Raw genomic sequence first — 25,324 nt, 5'->3', positions numbered from 1 at the left:
GCGTTCCCCTTTGGAACACCTTCTAATACATTTTACCTATCAAAAAAAAAAAAAAAAAAAAAAGCCCTGTCTTTGGTGTGACCACTGCAACAAGCCTCGCCATACCCGTGAAACCTAATGGAAAATTCATGGTAAACCAGCGAATTGGAAGAGTAAGCAGGAAAGCAGATTCAACCGAGCCCCATCAGCTCATGAAGCCGAGGCACTTCCCTTCAGCAAAGAACAGATGGATCATCTTCTAAAATTGCTGAATTCAATTCCTCATCTAGTACTCCTAATGCTTCTCTTGCTCAAACAGGTAACAACCCGAAGGCCTTATCTTGTCGTTTAAATTCCAGTGTTACCCCATGGATCATTGATTCAGGGGCTTCTGGCCATATGACAAGTTTTTCTCACTTATTTCAAACTTATTCACCCTGTTCTGGCTCTGAAAAAATCAGAATAGCCGATGGTTCTTATTCTCCTATTGCAGGCAAAGGTTTGGTAAAACTTTCAAAAATTATTGATCTTAAGTTTGTCCTTCATGTCCCTAAGCTTGCCTGTAACCTTTTATCAGTTAGTAAATTGTCCAAAGACTCTAATTGTCGTGTTATCTTTTTTGAATCCTATTGTGAATTTCAAGACCAGAGCTTGGGGAAGACGATTGGCAGTGCTAAGATGATAGATGGTCTCTAGTATTTTGAAGATGATATTTCAAGTAATTAAAAGGCTCAAGGTCTGAGTAGTTTTCGTTCTATCCCTGTTAGAGAACAAAAAATGCTATGGCATTTTAGACTAGGGCATCCTAGTTTCCCTTATCTTAAAAATTATGTCTTACTTTGTTTAAAGGATTGGATTGTTCATCTTTTTATTGTGAGAATTGTTTTTTTATCAAAGAGTCATCGTACTACGTATCCTCCCAAACCTTACCAAACATCAAAACCATTTCATTTAGTCCATAGTGATGTTTGGGGCCCTTCTAGGATCACAACTCTCTCCGGAAAAAAATGGTTTATGACTTTTATTGAAGATCATATACGTTTGTGTTGGGTGTATTTAATGAATGAAAAATCTGAGGTTGAAAAATTAATCAATTTCAAACAAAAATTGGCACTCTTCATACTGATAACGACACCGAATACTTTAATGAAGTTTTAGGAAGTTTTTTAACAGAAAAAGGAATTTTTCACCAATCCACTTGTGTTGACACGCCCCAACAAAACGGTATTGCTGAAAGAAAGAATAAACATTTACTTGAAGTTTCTCGTGCCATCATGTTTTCAATGAATGTTCCCAAGTATTTGTGAGGTGAAGCCGTTTTAACAACATATTTGATTAACAGGATGCCTACTCGTGTTCTTAACTATTTTACATCCCTTGAAAGCTTTAAAAAATCTTTTCCTGAAACTCAGATTTATTCCAACCTGCCTTTGAACGTATTTGGGTGCACTGTCTTTGTCCATTTACCTAGTAGACTTCGGTCTAAATTGGATCCTCGGGCTGAAAAATTTGTATTTGTTGGGTATGCTCCGAATAAAAAGGGGTACAAATGCTTCATTCCGAAAAAAAAAAAAAAAAATGTTTATCAGTATGGATGTTTTTTTTCTAGAAAATTATCCTTATTTTCAGAAAACTTTTCTTCTAGGGGAGAAAGAGAGTGAAGAAAAATTTTGGGAAATTTCTACTAATATTCCATTACCTAAAACTATTGTCTCACACTCTATTACTCTAACCACTGATCTTTTTAAACAAGGAAATGATGTTCTAGAATCAGGAAACCCGGGGCCTCCTAGTCCTAATCTGCCGAGCCTTACTGAATCTCCAACAGGGGGAGAAATCCTACCAACGGTTCCAAAAAAACCGAATCTTGAGCTTCTGATTGATAACAGAAAAAAGACTCATCAAAAGAGTAAAGAGTCTACTATTGTACCTGAGCAAGGCCAATCAGAGGTCCCGAGCAATGACTCCCAGAACACTCAAGGTACTCTAAATCCTAACTTGTCTGCAGTTGTCCCTACTATTTCTGATCGTACAGAGTCACCTAGCCAAGTTCCTGTAGACCTTGATATCCCAATAGCTGTTAGAAAAAGAATCCGAACCTGTACCCAGCATCCCATTGCCAAATACTTGTCTTATGATAAACTTTCCATAAACATAGGGCCTTTACTTCAAATATTTCTCACTTGTTTGTTCCAAGAAACATTCAGGAAGCACTAGATGATCCGAATTGGAAATCAGCAGTGTTAGAGGAGATGAATGCTCTTAAAAGGAGTGGAATGTGGGAGATAATTGACTTGCCCAAAGGAAAGAAAACTGTTGGGGTGTCAATGGATTTTCACTATTAAGTGTAAAGCTGATGGTAGTGTGGAAAGGTACAAGGCAAGACTTGTGGCGAAAGGTTTTACGAAAACGTACGGCATTGATTACCAAGAGACGTTTGCTCCTGTAGCAAAAATAAATTCTATCCAAGTCTTATTGCTGTTGGCAGTCAATTCTAACTGGCCATTACATTAGTTGGACATAAAAAATGCCTTTTTAAATGGAGACTTGGAAGAAGAAGTGTTTATGAGCTTGCCACCTGGGTTCGAAGGAAAACACGGTCAGAGCAAAGTCTGCAAACTCAAAAAATCCCTGTACGGTTTGAAACAGTCTCCAAGAGCGTTGTTTGAACGCTTTGGAAAGGCTATGAAGAGTCATGGGTATCATCAGAGTCAGGCAGACCATACCATGTTCTACAAACACGGTGAGGAAGGGAAAATTGCCGTTTTAATTGTGTATGTGGGTGATATAATTTTGACAGGTGATGACATTGAAGAGTTGACCAGACTGAAGAAGAAACTTGCTAAAGATTTTGAAGTCAAAGATCTGGGAGCATTAAAATACTTCCTTGGAATGGAATTTGCCAGGTCAAGAGAAGGAATTTTCGTGAATCAACGAAAATATGTACTTGATTTGCTTAATGAGACAGGACTACTCGGGTGTAAAGCTGCTGACACTCCAATTGAAGTTAACCTGAAGTTAGAAGCTGCCGAACCCGAGAAAATGGTTGATCGTGAAAGATATCAAAGATTGGTGGGAAGACTAATTTACTTATCTCACACACGCCCAGATATAACATTTGCAGTCAGTATGGTGAGTCAGTTCATGCACTCTCCTGGACAGGAACACTTTGAAGCAGTGTACAGGATTCTGAGGTACTTAAAGGGCTCACCAGGTAAAGGACTTATGTTCAAGAACCAAGGTCATTTGCAAGTGGAGGTGCACACAGATGCTGATTGGGCAGGCAGTATAGTTGATAGACGATCTACCTCAGGATATTGCACCTTCGTTGGAGGAAACTTAGTCACGTGGCGAAGCAAGAAACAAAATATAGTAACGAGGAGTAGTGCAGAAGCCGAGTTTAGAGCACTCGCCCATGGGATTTGCGAAGCTATGTGGTTAAAAAGACTCCTTGAAGATTTGAAGGTTACTGTTTCTCCTCCAATGAGAGTCTACTGTGACAACAAGGCTGCCATTTCAATTGCTCATAATCCAGTCCTCCACGACAGAACCAAACATGTGGACGGTTACAAACACTTTATCAAGGAAAAGCTTGACTGTGGTATGATTTGCATTCCTTATGTCTCTACTACTGAACAAGCTGCAGACATCCTTACCAAAGGACTACACAAGAGACTGTTTGAAGTTTTAAGAAGCAAGCTAGCTATGAAAGACATCTACAAGCCAGCTTGAGGGGGAGTGTTGAAACAGAGATATTCGGTTTTAATAAGACCAGATTTTAGGGGATATGATAGGCGTGTAAATATAGATAGTCAATGACTAAGATTAGGAAATTATGTTAGTGTAAAACCTGTAGTCACAGCCTGTAGTTTCCTGTTACAGCCTGTAGTCACAACCTGTAGTTTCCTTTTTTTAGCTCCTTGTATTTCCTATTTAACTAAAGCATTGTAAACCATTCTTTGTGCGCCAATATACAGATTCTTTTCAATCTTGAAATCGCCTATTAGATCTATGCTTTCTTACGTGTAATGATGGTAATTCTCAACCCACCATTGGCTTCTCATTAGAGGAAAAGGCCCTATAAGCGTTCTAAACTACCAGAACATCACCAATCACAACTTGGAGATTGAAGAAAACATTATAATAATCTTAAATCTGTTCCAAAACACCACAAGTTCAGAGTCTACTAGAACTTCAGCAACCACAATGACAAATGGACTATACTTCAGATCATGGGTTCATTTGTAAGAGGCCCATATGTCTTCACATAGAAGACCTAAATATAAATTTATAGAAAAATTAATAAAAGAATCATCCAAGACTTAGATTAACTCTATAATAGCCATTTTAGATACCTGAACACTTAGTGTCGCAAGATTAAAACCCTCTGGAGTGAAGCCATATCTTTTCCAGACACTAAAGAAGGCTGTATGTGTTCGAATTGCAGGATCGATGTCCCCTGCTAAAACCTTAGAAATAAAATGCAATCAGTTTCAGTTACACTCTAAACAATAAAAAATTTAATTGACTATGAATCAATTTCATATTTTGTAACAAATTTTGTAGTAGATAAAAAGATATAATTAAATTACCTGAAGACCAGGCCAGAATGCCTGTAAACTGTTAAATAATGGCCAGACGAGGGCAGCCGAATTCATATTTACCTCCACATACCTAAAATATTAAGAAAATAATAACCCATTACAGGGGTTCAAACTTAAAAGATAAAATATGAAACAAAAAATAAAATAAAATACGGCTATAACAAGGATGAGGAATTTAGTGGCATAATGGCCACAATCTTTTACCAAGGATCATTGAAAAGATAGTGCATTGCGGCCCCATAAGCTTCTTGAAAGATGAATAAGTATTCTTCATCTCCAAATAATAAATAAGCCTGAAGCAATATCATAAATTGTCAAAGGCAGGTCAGCATGCAATTCATTACTTCATGCTGAGAGAGAGAAAGAGAGAGAGAACAACAAACAAAATTTTTAAGTGGAGACAAGTGGCAGCACCCTTTGAAATTAATATAAGAGGTATGGGAAAGGGTGCTTCCATGGCACAAGCTTTGATTTGGCACAAGTTAGATGATGTGGGACCAAGTACCAACTTGAGACCTTGCATAATTATGGTTGAATCTTGCAAAGTTGTATTAATGCATATTTTATCTTTATATGCTGCTGGTTGAGTTTTATGCAAGTTTTGGCAATCAAAAGTTTTTTTGAAGTTTAAGTTTTCTAGACTTTTTTTTTTTTTTGATAAGTAAGAATTGTATAAAAACGCTCAAGAGGGGAGCGCATCCCAAAGGACCAGCAAAAAACAAAAACCACTAAGCCTTCAAAGAGGCCAAAAAATCTACAATGTCCTCTATAGATCTATAATCTCTACCCGTAACCCAACAAAAAAGAGTGGAAACAATGGAGAATTTTAGAACAGAAATAGGCGACTCTTTTCCCTCAAAGTATCTCCTGTTTCTCTCAAGCCAAATGCACCACCAAATACAAAGAGGCGCAGCCCTCCATGCCTCTCGAATGTGAGCCCCCACAGAACAGCCTTTCCAAGCCTCAATCAAACCTCTAGAAGAGCCAGGCATGACCCACAGAAAGCCAAACAGGCCAAGCATCAAATCCCAACATTCCTTGGCCAAAGGACAATGCAAAAGAAGATGATCCACTGACTCTTCATCCCGAAGGCACATTTAACACTGATAAACCACCATCTGCAATTGGGATTCATGGTTCTTAATATCCATTAGACCTATGCACCCTCATCTAGGTCTAATAGGAGATTGTAAAACAAACAAAAGAACTACATATTATTTCATTGATTTGGACAAGGTATGATAGAGTGCCAAGAGATAATTTGGTGGGCTTTACAAAGAAAATGGGCTCTTTAAAACTTATAAAGATTATTCAGAATATGTATAACATGACAAAGACTAGAGCTTGTACCATATGTGGAGAAACTAATGATTCTTTTTATAAAAGTAAGGTTACAACAGGAATAGTGCAAAGCCCATATTCATTCATAGTATTAGATTTAGATAATGAAAGATGTATAGAAGACATCTCATGGTGCGTGTTATTTGTTGATGATATAGTACTATTGGATACTTCGAAAGAAGCCCTAAGAACAAATTTGGAAATATTGAGTCACTGAAGTTCTTCATTCTTAGCACTCTTTTTTGTTGGGTTCTAGGGAGAAATTGTACATCCTTGGATGAGCTTGTAGAGTTTTTGGATTTGTTGAGGGTTTAGAGGCCCTATTTGGCCTTGTGTTGTTTTAGAGGGATGCGTTCCCCTTTTGATCACTTTTAATGAATTCTTACTATTTAATGATGATGTAACTAGTTGAATTAGATGGAGACAAGCAAGTGGTATTCAAAGTGATAAAAATTGCAGAATAAATTAGAAAAGAAAATCTATAGGACGGTTACTACGTGAGTAATATTATACGGAGCTAAGTGCTAAGGCACTAAAAAAAGAAACAAGAGCAAAAGAAAAGATAAGATTGACAATGAAAATATGAAAAAGAGATTAGGAGTAGCGCCAATTAGTGAAAAATAAGACAAAGCAGGTTTAGATGTTATGGACACATACAACGTAGGTCCATAAACATATCACTAAGAAAGGAAAAAATTACTTTGCATAGAAGGTAAGGGACAAAGAGGCTACCTAAAACATACTTTGGATGAAATAATCGGAATTGACATTAACAGGTAATATAAGAGGTGATATGGCTTCTAATAGAATTAATGGAGAGAAAATTTCATGTGGTCAACCTCCTTTGTATCAGATAAAGGCAAGGAAGAGAACAATTATGAATAATAATCATAGAGCAATAGGGGGCTTCACGATTCCAACTCAAAAGAACTAACCTTTAACAGATACTCATAGAAAGAGTCAATACTGGTCCCTATTCCAGCATCCTGCAAAGAAACAAATAATGTAATTGTTGCGAACTTCATACAAACAAATTAGAAACTTCCATATAACATAGAGTTCATTCATGTGAGTTATTAGCAAGTGAACAAAATATAGAAAAACGTAATGATAAATGTCAGGAATCAGTAAATAAAGAAAAATCTACCCACTGTTGTTTTGATCAAGTATATTAATTTCCTCTTAGCAGTGTGTCCCAGTAAGTAGAAAATCATGTAAGATGTTTATGGTTATTATCCAGATCTGAGCAAAAACATATCAAATAACATGCAAAAAATTGCAAATAAACTTTATTAGAAAGAAAAAATAATTATTTGAATAACAAGTATATATATGATAAGAGATTGAAAATTTCTAGACTAGATAACAGCACTGACCAATCTTTAAAAAAATTTATAGTATCAAAATAACCATATCCCATTTAGTGAATAGATGGAAACCTATGAAAGCACACTTCAAATGTATGTAACTACAAAATTCCGGCAAAAACTTTATTAGAAGGAAAAAATAATCATTTGAATAACAAGTATATATATGATAAGAGATTGAAAATTTCTAGACTAGATAACCAATCTTTAAAAAAGTTTATGGTATCAAAATAACCATATCCCATTTAACGAATAGATAGAAACCTATGAAAGCACACTTCAAATATATGTAACTATAAAATTCCCACAAACCATACAAAATTTGTCCATCACCACATGGCATCACATCTTTTCTGATAAACATAGCCTATAATGGGACGGAGGGAGTACTCAATATGCTCCAAATTCAGAAACTAGTAATTTCATCTCACATGTCCTATGACAATATAACTAGGTTAGAGAGACTGCTACCTTTTGTGTCCATTCACCTGTAAAAACATCAATATGAGCGCCAACTAGGTTAATCTTTGAACGCCGGGCCCATATTCCACGCACTGCATTCTTCGCAACTTGCTCAAAAACTGCATTTCAATGACGATGGATAAAATAGTATACAGAAAAGGAAAAAACCATTTCTACAATAAGTACAAAGGTTCCAACCTCACCACCACCACCCCCCTCAAAAAAACATAAAGAAAAAAAATATATGTAGAGAATTTTTTTTGGTTTTTTTCTTTTTTTAATCCACATCACCTTTTCTTTTCTTTTTTTAATAATAAAAATCACAAAATAATTGAAATTCCAATTCAAAATAAAATTGTACTGGGTAAATAATCATTGAAATTTCTCAGTTTTCTTGTTCAAACATCAAATTTGAACAGAAATAAAAAATAGAAAATGACTTGAACCAAAAGGATAACTTTTTTCTAAAAGCACAAACTGTTTGCAGGCCTTTTTGTTTGGGTGGTCTTGGGTTTAGGAGGTTGGACCCTTTCAATAGGGCGCTCCTTGGTAAGTGGTTGTGGAGATTCCGTAGCAAAAGACATCGTTTGTGGAGAAGGGTTATTTCGTGCCGTTTTGGGGAGGAGAGAAGGGGATGGTTCTCGAGGCTGGTCAGATCTGCTTTCAGCGTGAGGGTGTGGAAATCTATTCAGAAGGGCTGGGATGAGTTCTCTAAGCACATTAGATTCAGAGTTTGGGAGGGAAGGGACGTCCGGTTTTGGGCGGATGCTTGGTGTAGTGATCGACTGTTGTCTTGTTTGTTCCCAAGACTTTTACATGCTTTGGTAGCAAACTATTATCGGCTTGATAGCGGTAGGCTTACTTGGGACGTGCATTTTCGGCGAGCTTTTCAAGATTGGGAGTTGGACGATGTCTCTGTCCTGCTGGACCTTTTGTATAGACGGGAGGTGGATGATACAGGTTCGGATTCCTTGACTTGGGTGCCTTCTCCTTAGGGGAGGTTTGAGGTTCGTTAATTGTTCCTATGTCTTTCCGGGTTTCATGGTTCCAACTTCTTGTGGAAGATGGTTTGCCGCTCGAAGGCTCCTCTCAGGGTGGCTTTTTTTGGTTTGGACTGTAGTTTGGGGCAAGATTCTGACTTTGGACAATCTAAGAAAGAGAAAACGGATCACAGCCAACTGGTGTTGTCTATGTAAAAATGATGGAGAGTCCATGGATCACCTTCTTTTGCATTGCCCCGTGGCTCATGACTATTGGAGTCTTATTTTTGGTCTGTTCAGTATTCATTGGGTTATGCCTCGGTCTTCGAAGGATTTGATTGATAGTTGGAGAGACTACAGTAAGGGCCTATGCCCTTGATTGGTGGTGCATTTGGAAAGAGTGGAATAGAAGATCTTTTGATGGGGAGGAATCCTCCATTGGGGTGCTGAAATTTTCTATTATTAGTTCTCTTTTTAGTTGTTGGGTGATGGGGAGAAATTATATATCTCTTGATGAAATCGTGGATCTTTTGGGTTCCTTGGGTCCATAGGACCCTCTCTTTGGCTTTGGCCCTTGTATAGCTCTTGGGATACGTTCCCCTTTTGAACGCTTTTTATTACACTTTTACTTGTCAAAAAAAAAAAAAAAAAAGTCGGGAGAAAAAGGAGTGCAAGCCAAAACCCACTACATCAAATCAGATTGCAAGTATAACTGGTTTTATAACCATTCCTGAGATTGAGATCATTACAAAATTGCATCTATGTATAATATAATAACATCCTGCAGATGAATTATGTCCATAACAGGCACAAGAATATGTTTTCTATCAAAAAGAATGAATGCAAACAGCATATTTTCCCAGAGAAAAAGAATCAATTGCAGTCCTACCAGACAGAAAATAGTAAAACTTACTAGGATCGTTGGTTAAGCGGCTAAGTATTCCAAATTCTAATGTCAAAGTCCCACCACCAGCTGTTGATGTTATCTATGTAAAACAAAAATGGTAACTTTACAATTTTTATAAATAAGAGAGAAAGACAAATAGAAAATGTAAACTTTGAGTAACTAAGAAAAAACAAATGTAAAGTTTGAGTGAAACAGTTATGCATTAGAAGTACTCATGTCATGGTTAAAGTTTTGCACCTTCATTTGTTGATTCTTCATGACTTGTATGATTATTACATGTGGTTAGGTATGCATGTTTTGTTTGGGCATTTGCCTAGGTGCTTATGAGTATATTCCTAAGCTTAAGGATTTGGGGCAAGGTTGAACCCTTAAGGTTTCATTTTAATTTCTGCTATACCCTTGAGGGCAATACAGAAGGTTCAAAAGAGGGGTTGGTTGTTAGAGGGAGACCGAATCAGAAGGGAGGGTCTGGCAGCAGAGGTCGTTCTAGGTCTAAGAACAAAACAAAGGTGCTGAGAAGCTACACCTGTCACAAGGATGGACACTTCAAATTAGACTGTCCGGAGCATAAGAAGGGGAAGGGAAAAGAAAAATCCTCTGAAGCTGGTGACATGGCTATTGCAAAGGGTAATGATTTAAATGGAGAAAACGTTGTCACAATTTATGTTAGCGGCTCTAGTGTTGAGCAGATTCTTGATTCGGGTAGCTTGTATCACATTTGTCCAAAGATGGACTGGTCTACCTCTTATTGGTCTACTGATGGGAGGTTATAATGGGGAACAATGTGTCGTGCAAGGTTGTAGGTATTGGTAGAGTTCAATTCATCATGTAAGATTGCATAGTGAGGACATTAACTGATGTCAGGCATGTAAGAACTTGATTTCCCTAGGTACACTAGATTCCATCAAGTGCATTTACAAGGCTGGAGGTGGAGTCATTCGGGTTTCAAATGTGCCCTTGTGGTGATGAAGGGACTAAAGAATCACGGTTTATATCTGCTGCAGGGTAGCATAGTCACAGGTTCAGCTGCATTATCATCCTCATATTTGGATTCAGATACTACCAGATTTTAGCATATGAATGAGGGGAGACATTTTGAGTAAGTAGGGTCTGTTTGGTGCTCAGAAAACTGGGAAGCTGGATTTTTGTAAGCATTGTGTCTTCGGGAAACAATGTAGAGTGAAGTTCAGTACAAAAATCCAAAGGACCAAGGATATGTTGGATTATATCCATTCTGATCTTTAGGGTCCCTCCCGGGTTACTTCATGCGGTGGTGGTAGTTATATAATTATATGATGATGCTAATTGACTACTTTTCTCAAAAAGTTTGGGTTTATACACTAAAGCACAAGAATGGGGCTTTTGTCACATTCAAGAAGTGGAAGACCTTGGTTGAGATGCAGACTGAAAAGCAGGTCAAGCGCTTGAGGACAAACAACATCTTGGAATTCTGTAACGAAAAATTTAAGGAGTTCTACAAGGATCGCGGGATTATGAGACGCCACAAAGTGAGGAAAACTCTGCAGCAAAATGGAGTTACAGAGTGGATGAACAGAACACTGTGGAGAGAGCACGGTATATGATGTCCAATGCTGGGTTAGGCAAAGTGTTGGGTTGAAGTAGTTAGCATAGCTTGTTACTTGGTGAACCGGTCTCCAATGACAGTAAGACTCCAGAGGAGGTATGGTCTACCTGCTAGTTACAACAATCTAAGAATATTTGGCTGTCCTGAGTATGGTCCTATTAATGAGGGGAAGCTTGAACCAAGGGCTAAAAAATGAATATTTCTTAATTATGAGGCCGAGGTCAAGGGATACAGATTGTGGTGCCCAAATACTATAGGAAGAAGCTAATTGTTAGCGTGGATGTGACCTTTCATGAGTGTGATGCTTATTCCGCGAAAGGAGGTAGTTGATTCAGCGAGAATTTATGGAGTTAGTAAGTAGGTGGAGCATGTAGAGGTTTGGTTAGAGGATGTTCTTTATCGGTCAAATGATGAGAAGGTGCAGTTTAGAACTGAGAAAGAAGACGCATAGTTGCAGAGCTACAGCGTAGCTAGAGACAGGTTGAGGAAGGAGGTTGGGCCACCTAGCAGTATTGGTTTTCATATATTGATTCGGTTGCTTATGCACTTCGTGTGGCAGAGAGTATTGATGGGCAGGTACCTCATATTAATATGAGGCCATCACGGGTGGAGAATCAGCACAATAGTTTGTTGCCATAAGTGAGGAGATCGAGTCTTGGAGCTATTTGAGAAGCCCAAGGGCCAGAAGATTGTAAGCAGTCAATAGGTATTCAAGAAGAAGGAAGAAACCCAGGAATGGAAGATGCAAAGGTTTAAGGCAAGCTTTTTGGCAAGGGCTATACAAAGAGGGGAAGGGGTAGACTTCAATGAAGTTTTTTCTCCTGTGAAGAAACATAGCTCAATCAGAGTGTTACTTGCTATGGTTGCTCTGCATGATTTGGAGCTTGAGCAGCTTGACATCAAGACTGCATTCTTGTATGGTGAGTTGGAAGAGCATATTTATATGCATCATCGCGAGGGGTTTGAGATTCTAGGAAAAGAAGACCGTGTTTGCCTACTGAAGAAGTCCTTGTATGGGCTGAAGCAGTTCTCTTAGATGGTGGTAGAAGCAACTTGATACCTTTATGATAGCGGCTAATATAAAAGTGAGTTAGACAATTGTGTGTATCCCAGGAGGCTCTCAAATGGTTCGTTTGGGTACTTGTTGCTCTATGTTGATGACATATTGATAGCTTGCAGGAACATGTCGGAAATCAACATGTTGAAGGCTTAGCTTAGTGGTGAATTTGAGACGAAAGATCTTCATGCCACAGAGAGGATTTTGGGTATGAAAATTCACAGGGATAGAGGAGCGGGCAGATTGTATTTTTCCCAGAAGAAATACATTGAAAAGGTGTTGGAGCGCTTCGTTATGCAAGCATCAAAACCAGTTAGTACTCCAGGCCCACTTTAGACTTTCGGCAAAATTGTCACCATAGACAGAGGAGGAGGTGGAGCACACGTCTCTCATTCCTTATGCTAGTGTAGTTGGTAGCATCATGTATGCTACTTTTCACATTCGGTTAGTATAGTGAGCAGATACATGAATAGACCTGAGAATGTTCATTGGCAGGTTGTGAAATGGATTTTTCAGTACTTGCAAAGCACTCAGATATTGGTTTAGTCTATGACAGAGGCAACGACACATGTGAGAGTGTTGTTGGATATGTTGATTCGGATTATGCTGGAGATCTTGATAGGAGGAGGTCCTTGACACAGTATGTCTTCACTCTTTGTGAGAGTGACGAGTTGGAAAGTGACTTCGCAGTTTACGGTTGCATTGTCTGCATAGTTGTTAAAGGTGCACCGGGCACACGCCTGAGGTGCAAGGCGCTACCACAGCGCCTTTACATGGCCAGACAAAGCGAGTTAAAGGAGTCGCGCGCCTTTGATATCAGGCGCTCCCGGCCCAAGGCGCCATAGAGGAAGTGAAAGAAGCTATATGGATGAAAGGCTTGGCCATGATTTGTGCTTTGCGACAGCTAGAGTGCCATACATCAGACTAAAAATCAAATATTCCTTGAACGAGGAGCAAGATGTGGTTGCAAAGGGTGTTATTGCAGTGAGAAAGATTGGGATAGCTGAAAATCCGGCGGATATGATGATTGAGGTCATTCTGTCAAGTTTAGACACTGTCTGGACTTGATTGGTGTTTGCAGTTACTAAGGCCCTTAGAGGCATGTGAAGAGGCAAAAGGAGTAGTTGGAATTGTGGAGCTTGGCAGAATTAGAGCCAATGTGGAGATTTGTGATGTTGTGACCCGAATTTTGTTTTGGCTATTTTTGACCTGAAAAATGGGCTGTGTGGGCCCAAGCCCACCAAAGCCACCCGTTTTTTGATTGCGCGTCTTGGACCCTATTTAGAATAGCCATTTAGGGTTTGGAGTGTGATAACTAGAGAACACTTAAAATTGAAAGAACAAGAGTGAGAGAGAGCTAGGGCTTGGGGGCTAAAACTTGTAATCTCCTATTTTTCGCATAGTGAAATCTTTCACCGGATCTTCACCGTGGACTAGGCTTACACGAACCACATAAATCTTTGTCTTCTTTGTGTGTGGCGTGTTTATTTTTTTGTCGTGATTCTTGTTTTGTTCCTAGTTTGTTGCATATGCCATAACAGGCTTCAATGTTTTTAAAATATTGTGTCTTTGCTTTATTTTATTTTTTAAGTGATTGCAATTGAGATACTTGATCAAACTAATTAATTGACTTTTAAACAATGATCAACGGTAATTCAAAAGTTTTAGATAGTAGAGAAATAGCTCCATAAGACCTATCCACACCCCTCTAGGTCTAAGTCACCGCTCACAGCCGCACACTCTAACCTATCATCGCCCCTCTAGGTCTGGTCCTTGCGATTCATCAAGATGAAATGCATTAGGGTTTTCAGTTGTGTAACAAATTTTGAATGGCTTTGGTTACAGTTTAGAATGAATTCGTAGTTAAAGTTGTGGCAACTAAATTCTGAGATGGATAGAGAAGCGAGTGTTCCACACTCCCATGAAAGAGGGAGAGAAATGGTGTCTCAAGGCATGAAGATGGAGAGGGAATAAAAAAGTAGAGTGTAAATTAACAAAAGTAGCCCTCACTTTAAATTTTAGTAAGAAAGAGGGGCTTTCATAGTCAAGTTCATGTGGGACAAGCTTACCCGAGTACTTCAAATTTATAAATTGTCCGTGAAAGAAAGATTATATTATATGTGTTGACTAGCCATAGAACATCATTGGTTAAGGGTCAATACGAAGGATGACATCATGTGGATGTCAAATTACAATATCAATTATATAACAGGGAAAAAGATGTGGTGGGTCCGTGTGAAACAAGAGCTCGAATATTATATAAAAAAGCATGTGCCTCACAAAAATAATAATAATAATAATAATAATAAATAACAAATAAATAAATCTAAGAGGCATGCATGCATGGGCCATTCTTTTATAGGTCAAGATTTTGGGGCAATCAACTGTCTATGATATCAGAACTTTGGATCTAGCAGGTACAGGGTTCGTCTCTGTTTGCAAATGTTACCCCCTCTTTTTGTCTATATCTACTTTGTTGTTTTGCAGTTTCACAACATGTGAGAGAGAGTGTGAGGGATTGATATATATACACACACAAATACACATACACATACTTGGTTCATTCCTGAATCGCTTTCAGCAATTGATTGTTGAACAATTTTAAAACAAAACAAACTTTAAAGTTAAAGAGGGCAAGAAAATACAGAGTCTTTGCCTTGCTTTCATTTTCATCAACTCCATGCAGTAGATTGACAGATCCAAATGGAATTCCTGCAGCACGGATAGCTTATAAGTGTCATAATATGATTGATGTGGGATTTAATGAAGAAAAGTTAAATTTAGTATTTGAAAAAAACATCTAAACTTTACTTGAAAGTGAATGAAATAAACATGTACTCATAAGCCATTAGAAAACAACAACTTGAAGCTTCGCCGGTGTGTTTTTGAGCTGAAAGCAAGTTTCATTTGCTAAACACTAACCAGAAAGGGCTGAAGGAAGCACTTATTGAGCCTACTGCACAAACTGATTCTTAAAGTTCAACTGCTGCTGTCTGCAGAACCAAGAAGCTGCTCTACTGTTTTAAATTCTGTGCGCACTAAGCATAACTCCTATTCTTGTGTATTTTGTGCTCTGAATCATATTTCATTCTTGTGAATTGAGTGTTTGTATTGGTGAGAAGGGTGTAGTGAACAGGGGGAGGTTCACAAAACAGTGTGGTGGCTGCAGAGTGTCAGACACTGCCAAGAGTGTGTTTTGTACTGATTTCTCAACATAGTGTGTGAGGATCACCATGTAAATCCTGGTGTTTGATCTTTGTGTGTGTTATTTACACATTTTGCTCTTTATTTAGTTTACCAAGTGTTTGAGAAACTAAAAAACAGTAAACAAGAACCAATTCACCCCTCCCCTCTTGGTTCTTCAGAAAACTGGTATGAAAATATCTCATATATTGTTTGCAGACAATCTCTTTATTGTGCTTAATGCTGAGTTGGGGAATGCCCATACAATTAGAAGACTTTTGGACCACTTTGCAAAGATATCTAGCTTGGCTGTTAGCTTTCCAAAATCTGCTGTGTTCTTCTCTAGATCAATCAGGTGGAGTGCCCTTCTTAGAGTTCTGGCTTGTAGAGTGGGGTCTTTCCCCATGACCTATCTGGGCCTTCCTTTCAAAAACAAAGGGATTAGAGTTGCTGATTGCAATATTGATGGATGAAGTCTCAAGTAAATTAATGCTTGGCAGGGTCTCAAGCTCTCCATGGCTAGTAGGATTGAGTTGGCTAGGACTGTGCGAACCTCTCTTGTGTACTACTAGTGTTCAGTCCTCCCACTTCCAAGAGTCGTCATAAATTCGATTGAGCAGAAGATTAGGAAACTTTATTTGGGATTCCTCTGATAGAAAACAGATCCCTTAAGCTGGAATAGGGTCTGTAGCCCAAAGAAAGAAGTAAAGGTTTGGTTTGAGGAGAATCAAGCATATTGATTCTGCTTTGACGTGTTTATTGTTGTGATAATACATTAGAAGTAAGTGAGAAACTTAGTTGCAGTGTTGGCAAATTTTGGTGTCAAAACGTGATTAATCGAGTTGCATTTTTATGATTGTCTTGAGTCTCAATTCTAGAAGCTCAACAAGTGATCCAAATGAGCTCCGTACCAGTTGACAAGCATTGAACATCATTTAGGACAAGCAAGTGAGTACGTGTGAGTACACTTGTTTTTTAATATTGGATTGAGTGCAGGATTCTGGAAATGGGCTGTGTCAAATAGAATGCTATTTAACCAGTTGGTCATTTTCCCCTACCGTTTGTGCTTGGTTCTGTTGAATTAGTGGTCATTCTAGAATACTCTTAAAATGGTTGATCATTTTTTTCCAACCAGTTGAATGTGGTTCTGCAGTAACTGAATTCTATTCTAGAAAGCTACTGGACCGGTTGGTGATTTTCCCCAATCGGTTGTATTTGTTACTAGATTTATTACTTTTAGTCCAGTGACCTACTCAACCGGCCAAAACCACAACCGGTTGAATGCATTTTCCAAAGGTTCAAAAAATAAAAAATATATATTATAGGATTTTGAGTCCAACTTCAACCCAAACTCAAAGAGATGTCCTCTAGTGTTTTTTTACTTCTTTCTCAATGCTTTTAATACCGCCCTACATTATAAATACTCAGCTTTTGAAAAGATTTTGAAAAGAGCGAATACCAAATATCATATTGAGTATTTTGTGAGATTTTGACAGAAAAATCAAGCTGAGATTTTTCTAAATTTATTTCTTTTATGATGAGAGCACACATGTTCATCTTGTGTGTATACTGAGACGTTCATCATCTAGTCAACAGAATTGGAGTATCATATGTTATTTGTATCTTTACACAGTTAGTGAAAGATAAGGCAAGTTCAATCACTAAAAAAAGCGGATCATTGTGAGGTATTACATTGGCATGGATCAGTGTTGCTGGTGGTTCCGAAGGCACTGGGATCAGAGAACATTGAGCATCAGAGGTAAAGCAACAGTAGGTGATTCCAAAGAATCATAGACTTGTGGAGAGCAGTTCCTAAGGCACTGGGACTCGTTGTGCCCTTTCTCTGATTAGTGGATTGTTCCACCACAGGCAACTACAGCTCTATAGGTTTTCCTCACAGAGGTTTTCCACTTTAAAAATCCTGGTGTCACTCTCTTACTTTTCTGTCTTTATTTTTATTGCTGGTGTATTGATTGATTTATCGCGCAAAATTGGCTAAAATTGAAAAGAATCTACAAAAAACAATCGAATGAGCAAACTAGACCTATTCACCCCTCTTAGGTCTTCCTACTGAGATTAAACTTGCACAACACTTCTGCACAGCGCAACTCACAAAGATAGACTTTAGGTGGGTTGGTTTAAACATAAGTACAATAGACAGTTTAGTTTTTGGTATTGTACTGCAACCTTTATCAAATTCAATAGTGTGGAGGAGTATGACTGCTAAGAGGGAGTTTATGAAAGCTCATGTGCATTTCAGAATTGGTCATGGTTCCACATTTAGGATATTATGAACAAATGATTGTTTATTTTTTTTTAATTGTTTATTGTTTTTTTTATTTTTATTTTTTTAATTTTCGAAAAATATTTTTGGATCCTTGGTTGATGGGCAGTCTTTGGTGAGAGGTTTGGTCACAGAATTGTGAGAGCATTGCGAGAACATCCCTTTGAATAAGTATGATAAGGTGCAAGTTTTGATTAGGAGTGGGACTTGGAACATTTCTTTTTTCAAATCTGAAAATTTTCAGATTTTTGAACGTATCAGAAATAATCAGCTTGGTTGTAGGGTTGATCAGATTGTGTGGAAATATGGTACATGCTCATTGAAGTCCATTTGAACTAAATACAGGAGTGCTGGAGCCGAGGTTTCTTGGTATAACCTATGTTGGAATGGTGGAAGGCTTAGGTGGTCTGCTTTGGCAGCCTTGGTCATTCTAGACAAAGTCTTGAGCTTCGCTAATCTGCAAAAGAGAGGGCTGGTAGTGGTTCCTATTTTTCACAAATGTTTTCATTCCTCAGATTCAACAAACCATTTGTTTGTGCAGTGTCCTTTGGCTAATGAGATATGGCACTGGTTTGCGGATATGATTAATGGAATTTACACTTCCTGCTCTTCAGTTCTGGAGTTCACGGATTGGTTCTTGAGCAGTTTTAAGGGTCCTAACTTGCTGGCTAAAATCTCTAGACTGGTTTTCGCAGCTGCTCTCTACCCTATTTGGACTGAAAGAAATAGAAGAGTGCAACAGGAGGCTTCCAAAGATCTAGCCGAACTATGCAGATCCATTTTGTGCTAGGCTCTTCATGTAGTTGGGAGAACTCTATCAGATGTCATGGAGCTTTTGCAATAGTTCTTTCTTCTTATTTCCATTTGCCTTGTGTGCTGAGTTTATTGTCTCTCATGTTTAATTATTACTTTGATTGTACAGCAAGGGTATACCATTACTTATGGCCATGTACACTTATGTTTTATTTGTATAATATTCCATGTTTATTTAGGGAAAGAAAAATAGTATTCCACTAGTGATACCTGTGGGAGTATCAAATGCAGGTAATAGTCGGCGGGCCAGATCTTCAGCTAAATGAAGTAATTCATCATCGTAGGATGGAACTTTCATGCCCTGTGAATTAAAAAATATATATATCCAATGAATACATGAAGAATAGAGCCAACACTATCACACTCCACCATTGTAGAAATAAAAGTTAGAAGGAACAACAAACCTCTCTACAAATTTTCTTTTTACATAGCAGAACAAAGTTCCAGTTGAAATTTGGCTTTATATTGTTGTATAACTTTGTAATTAATTTTCTAGATGCAGATATCCTCAACTGTTTACTCGTTTTTTTATATGGTAAGTGAAAAGGCTAGACTCACATTCAGAGGCCAATATCTGGTTGGATGTGCATGCATAGGAGTATGATCTATCTAATCAACAAATAAAGGGACAAAACTTTTTGGTTATACATGTCAATAGTGTAGTTCACTCATCTTTAAATGTCCATGTAACCACTCTTTGGTTACACGTCAATAGAATAGTTCACTCATCTTTAAATGTCCATGTAACAAAGGAATTGGTTAGGTCCGCTCTAACAAATTGAATGCTTTCCTCTTGTCCCTTTTTGTCAAACATATATACAGGTATAAATGATGTAGTAAGTTTGTCCAACGAGAAATGCTTCACACACACTGAATTTTCCATGCAACATAACTGATCATCCAATAATCATTTTCTCCACTAAGAAAACGGGGGTGCCTGGTGTGAGGGCATACGGGCTTGCAGATTAAATGCCTCTATAAAAAAGAATTAAATTAAGAAGAAGAAGAAGAAAACTTTTTGCACATGCAAATTAAATAGTTGTAATTTAATAGTTCAAGCAGCGCACATTTCCCATTGGCTGTTTTACAAACATAAAACTTTTTTTCTTTTCTTTTGGTTGCCATCAAAGCTGATGTCATATGCACTATGGAAAATGAGATTATTTTCATGGGTAAAAAATTGAAAATGAGAAGATTGTAGTAAAAATACTAACAAGTTAAATTTATATAAAGAATACCGTAGCATAATCACTGGCAATAAGATGAGCAGAAAGTAAACCTCCAAGGATACGTATCGTAGTCTCAAACACAGATACTGTCTTGTTCTGCAAATTTGATCCAAAAAACAAAAAGGAAAAAAGGAAAGAAATTAGTTTGACTAATTCTACTGACAGGAATCAAAGCACTGTGTCTAGCCACTTTAAAGTTTAAACTGGCCTCAAAAGATATATAAATGACTAACTCAATAACAACCAAAAATTCAGAACACTAACAAGGCAGTAAACCATATTCCAATAAGAAAAAAGAAAAAGAAAAGTCAAATAAAAGTAATTAACAGCTTAAGCAAAACATTAATTTTTAGGGTATATTAGTTTTTGAAAAATCACTCTGACACCCCTTGTCAAAGTGAGGACTGTTAACTCTGTTATCATTCATTGTAAAAGTACTAAAATACCCTTTGCTTTTAATAAAGATTTGATCACCTCATTGCGGATGTAATAAAAAACTAAATTACAATTTTACAATTGGGGGTGTATGCATATATAATAGACATGTATACATATATATTATATACAATATATACCTAAATTGAACATGGATACAAAAATAAATAAAGATATATTTGACCACAGGAGGAGAGAAATTGTCGATGGTGAGCTTGGCAAAGGGATTGAGGGTGAAGAGAGAGAGAGAGTACGATTGCGATGGGGTGACGGACTTGAAGAACCCATTTGTAATGGGGATGACGGAGTAAGTGAAGATGGTGGCGGATTGGTGGTCGGAGGAAGAAGTGAGGTAGTGGAAGAAGTTGGGTGATAATAGAGATGCATATGTCATCAATCCAAGTGATGTAGGTGTACAAACAAAGCTTTGTGTGTGTGTGTGTGTGTGTGTGTGTGTGTGCGCGCGCAAACCCACGAATCGAAAATTGGGGTGATCTAACTCACAAAACTTTCCAAAATATGTGAAGGAGGTTATGGGTTATGGAAAGAGAGAGGTAATCAAAAGAGAAGAGAGGGTGTTGAGACAGTAGAAGTGCACGAACACAAAGATCCAATGAAAGCCAACAAAAGAATCACAAACAAACACAAGATATAACGTGGTTTGGGCCAACCCGACCTACATCCACAGATAAGAAGAGATTCTACTATGATTCGTAGAGATATTACAACAGTAGGGTACCAACACCGCGTACATGCCTTTTCACCATGTACCCACTCCATGAACCTATCTCCTCGCCACTAGTGCCGCTAGTGTTTTTCCTACTCTACCAGCCCATAAACTAACTCTACCCATCAACTCCCTCATGATACTACATCTCTCAATCTTATAAGTCTCAACCCATAACCTAGATACCTATTTATAGAGTGGTAGACCCAAACAAGGATTACAATTCCTTGGAGCCCAATACTTGTCTAAAAAGAAATTACCTAATAAAATACAACTCTAAATTAGAAACCTAATTAAAATAGGAAGTTGAGACACAATTTGCAACAGAGGGGATGCAAGAAAGTATAGATGTGGGTCTTTTTAGAAGAACGTTTTAGAGGGGAAGGGAGAGAGGGAAGAGACTTTTTAGAGCGTGAGTTGAGTTAAAGAGAAAAGTGAGAGTTATGGAGAGAGAAATAGAGGGAGTTAAAGAAGAGGGAAGTGTTGGTGGCCGGAGATAGAGAGGGAGAGAACCCATCGCAAAGGAGGAAGACAAAGAATAAAGTTTCAGTCAATCCTATTCATTGAAAGGAAAATTTGGTATTTCATTTATTGGTATGACGGCATTAACACTTCATTAACAGTAGTGAGGTTGACTGTGATTTTGTAAAACCTCGAGGGAGGTTGACCATATTTTTTTCAAAACTTTCATCTGAGAGTGACTTGGGCAAACCTCAAGGGGGTCTCAGAGTAATTTACCATAAATTTTAATAAGAATATCATATCTGACAGAATATTGCAAATGATTACTTTACACATCCATACAGCATACATGATGCATGAAAATTCTCAAAGAGATGAATCAGAATTATTTTAATCAGTTAAGGAAATACCAAGCACACAAGAGAGAAGTTTTTGGTTCACAGGGTTGTTTGAAGCAGAAGTTTAAAGTTTTATTTAATGAATAAGAATGGAAATAATTTTAACAACAGATACTGGAGAAATATGGAATTTTTTTTTTTTTTTTTTTTTTTTTGACTAAAGAATTAGACTATTAAAAATGCTAAAGTGGCCACAACCCAGGCATATGCAAGATACATAGGAGTGGATAGAAAGAAACTCCTGGCAGAGATAAATAAATATGCAAAGGAATAAATAGAATTAGAGAACTTCCCTTACAATAAAAATTGTAAAGAAGAAAGAAAGAAACAGTACAAAGCACACTTTCAGAAGTTCAACAAAGCATTAAGGAAACCATCTTCTTTTTCTTGAATCCACAAGCAAATAAAAGCATCTATTTTTGTTATTTTCGTCAACCATGATAGCAAAACCCATGCATTTATAAAATAAATCCTTTTTCAAGAAGGCACAATATCAATATACTTCTATACGTTCTTCTGGTGAATTAAGATAGAACATTATAGGTACCCAAATGAGTTCCAAACATGAGTGTCGTGTCAAATGTGTTTGACACGCTAATTGCCAATAGGAAGAAATGTCTTACAACATCATAGTAAAAAGTGAATTATAATCTGATAGTTATATGTTAAGCACTTAGGCTTGAGAAACATGATATGCAGGAGAACTCCACTCTCCACAAGTAACAAGACATTCTAGGATGGCTAATTGGAACTATTAACATGATCAACTAGGCAACAATTTTTTATTTTTTTTGATAAATTGTATTTTATTAGCAAAATACCCTCGGAAATAACAAATTGCACTATATATTTAAACCAAGTGTCATGTATTTGACAATAATGGGAGAACTGTAAGGATAACTGTTTGAATATCTGCATAGCTTATTATCTAAAAGGAGTAGTAAACAAAATTTTGAGTTAGTTTGTCAAACTAAAATGAATGAGAATCATGCTTATAAACAGACAGTTTCAATTAAAAACAAGTCAGGACTTTTGATTCATTATTACAAGATAAGAATGCAATGCCATCAAATAAAGCACAAAAAATGTCCCAACATGGTAAGCGTGTAACATTAACATAAAAAAGAAAAAAATGCAATACTCACTATATCAAACTGAAGGTTTTTACCAATCCATTCAACAGATGAAGAGAAGCGCTCCCGGTCACCAAGCAAAGCCAAAGTGTCTAAGGAGTCAATCTGTGACCACAACGTTAAATAGAAGTAACATTTAAGAAGATAAATGAAACCACATTTTCTAATATGAAAAAGAAAAATGAATAAAATAAATAAACTGTTGTTACCAGAGTTAAGGCATAACCACCAAGAGTGTCTTCTCCTTCGCATGATAGAGGTTTTAGTTCATCAAGAGGGAAAGCATGATCCATATACCCATTAAATGCATGATAGAACATATCATGCACCTGTGTCATAAAAGAAATATACCATCAACAAATTTAAATCCATTTAGCTTCAATTGAAAGTTTCATACAACAACTATCCTGAAAATCCCCTTTAAAAATTGTAAAGGCAATGCACTTATAGCTGCCGGGTTGTGTTGCAGTCATAGACATAACCTTTTTTCCTTCATTTTTTTTTCCTCATCACCGAGTAAGTCTATAAGAACAACAATATTTAGTTGGTGACTAAGAAACTATAAAGTAATGCCTTTTCGTTACACTCCTACCTTCAAATGATGAATACTCACTGCATCAAAAGTTGGATGTGGGTATAGAATCACTACCCGGATGTGGGTATCAAATCACTACAGTGGTTTCTTCTTACATTTGATAAAGCAAATTTGATACAAATGAAACAGCTTTTTGTTCATCTCAATTGCTTCAATTTAGATGGTTCAATGATTTTTGTTCATATAGCTTTCTATTGTACTAAGAAAAATCACCAACTGGGAGTTAATTTAGTAGTTCCTCTAAGGCTGAGTTTCACACTAAATTGAATTTGCTCTACCCAGTTCCTATATAACAATCTTCAATCAGAAATCAAATCAAGACTGTAACAGTAATGGTATCAGTTGAGAACAGTGGGATTGATGAGGCAAACCAATCAATGTAAGATTCAAGATTCAGCTTATTTATTAGCTATAGGTTATATAGATACTTTATATCTGTATTGAAATTATAAGAAAAAAATGGTTACCTCATCTCTGAGCTGTTTGGCTTCTTCGGTAGTAACGCCCTCTGCTACAATTTTGTAGATGAAAATATCCGAAAATATAAAGAATAAGAAAAAAATCGATGGTTTGAGAAATTCCATTCTCTCTGCGCATATATAGGCAAACACACACGTATATATATGTGTGAGACTATATCACAATCTGCTTTTGTTTTAGTTTTGTTGGCTTTCTCTCGTTAATGGTTTACATGAGCACGCACTTATGCCCGTGGGTTCTGCAAAGGAGGGGGAAGAACCTATTTTTTGGAACTACAACAAAATATTCACCCAGATTTCTATTTTGAGTAAAATGCAATAAATAAATAAAACAAAATTCTCTTTTTTGCAAATGACTCGGGAAACAAATGAAATTACTATTTTACCCTAATGTGCAAACTACATTTCATATATAATTTTCAAATTCTTATAAATATGATATTAAAGTAGATATTAATACAAGCGCAGAGATGAGATGAATGAGAGAAATTGTAAAGATGAGGGGGAGAGAGAAAACTGTAAACATGATTTTCACACTTTCTATTGTATACAGATAACCTAGTTACAGGCATCTTGGACGTGGGCAGCGAGCTGCTTACATAAGCTGCTCTGCCATTCAAAAGATTCAATCTATATATGTATCATTACAAGTGAACCCCACACCAACATATATATATATATATATATATATATAACACTCTTTCTTGGAATCCACTGTATTACACTAAGAATATGTTTCGTTAAAATCTTGCTAAGAAAAACCCAGTGGGACAAAACCCTAGCGAAGGAAAAAAAGTACAATATTCTTGTATTTCTAAAAATGGTATTGCATAAGTTAAAATTGTCTCATTAAAACCTTGTTAAGAAAAACTCAGTGGGATAAAAACCTGGACCAAAGAAAAAGAGTACAGTATGTCAATATCTTTTCAACCAATTTCTCCCCCTAATTAATTCAACTCTGAAGATCATTTAGTTAACGCATTCCCATGTTGTGTACCAACTTCTTGAATGTTGTAGTTGAAACTGTTTTAGCGAATAGATCTGCTAGATTTTCACATGAACGTATCTTCTGATTATCAGTACCACCCTTTTTCTGGCGTTCATGTGCATAAAAGAATTTTGGTGAGATGCGTTTGGTCATGTCACTTTTAATATACCCTTCTTTCATCTGTGCAATGCATGTCACATTATCTTCATATAATACTGTTAGGCTATCTTTTATTGATGTGAGACCACATGTTGTTTGAATATGTTGGATCATCGACCTCAACCAAATGCATTCCCTACTTGCCTCATGAATTACG

General features: G+C 37.1%; 1 protein-coding gene across 1 annotated transcript in view; it reads right to left on the bottom strand.

Moving 5' to 3' along the window:
* The window catches only part of LOC132296556 (alpha-mannosidase I MNS4), a 39,637-nt gene extending 15,317 nt beyond the window's left edge, over positions 1-24,320 (bottom strand). Inside the window, exons 1-12 of the mRNA XM_059794748.1 lie at positions 24,009-24,320; positions 23,156-23,275; positions 22,959-23,051; positions 19,801-19,887; positions 18,773-18,863; positions 14,939-14,994; positions 9,647-9,719; positions 7,763-7,872; positions 6,860-6,910; positions 4,788-4,876; positions 4,572-4,653; positions 4,335-4,448 (exon numbers count right to left, since the gene is read on the bottom strand). Of these exons, the coding sequence (XP_059650731.1) occupies positions 4,335-4,448; positions 4,572-4,653; positions 4,788-4,876; positions 6,860-6,910; positions 7,763-7,872; positions 9,647-9,719; positions 14,939-14,994; positions 18,773-18,863; positions 19,801-19,887; positions 22,959-23,051; positions 23,156-23,275; positions 24,009-24,125 (1,083 nt within the window). The 5' untranslated portion in view covers positions 24,126-24,320. The remainder of the gene's footprint in view (positions 1-4,334; positions 4,449-4,571; positions 4,654-4,787; positions 4,877-6,859; positions 6,911-7,762; positions 7,873-9,646; positions 9,720-14,938; positions 14,995-18,772; positions 18,864-19,800; positions 19,888-22,958; positions 23,052-23,155; positions 23,276-24,008) is intronic.
* Positions 24,321-25,324: the final 1,004 nt, after the last annotated feature.

The sequence above is a fragment of the Cornus florida genome, unplaced genomic scaffold (genome assembly GCF_030987335.1).
Source record: "Cornus florida cultivar Cherokee Brave unplaced genomic scaffold, ASM3098733v1 CherokeeBrave_3.0.0_Hap2_Chr01, whole genome shotgun sequence".
Taxonomy (NCBI): Eukaryota; Viridiplantae; Streptophyta; class Magnoliopsida; order Cornales; family Cornaceae; genus Cornus; species Cornus florida.
The sequence above is the reverse complement of the archived record's forward strand: the minus strand, read 5'-3'. Positions and strand labels throughout refer to the sequence as shown.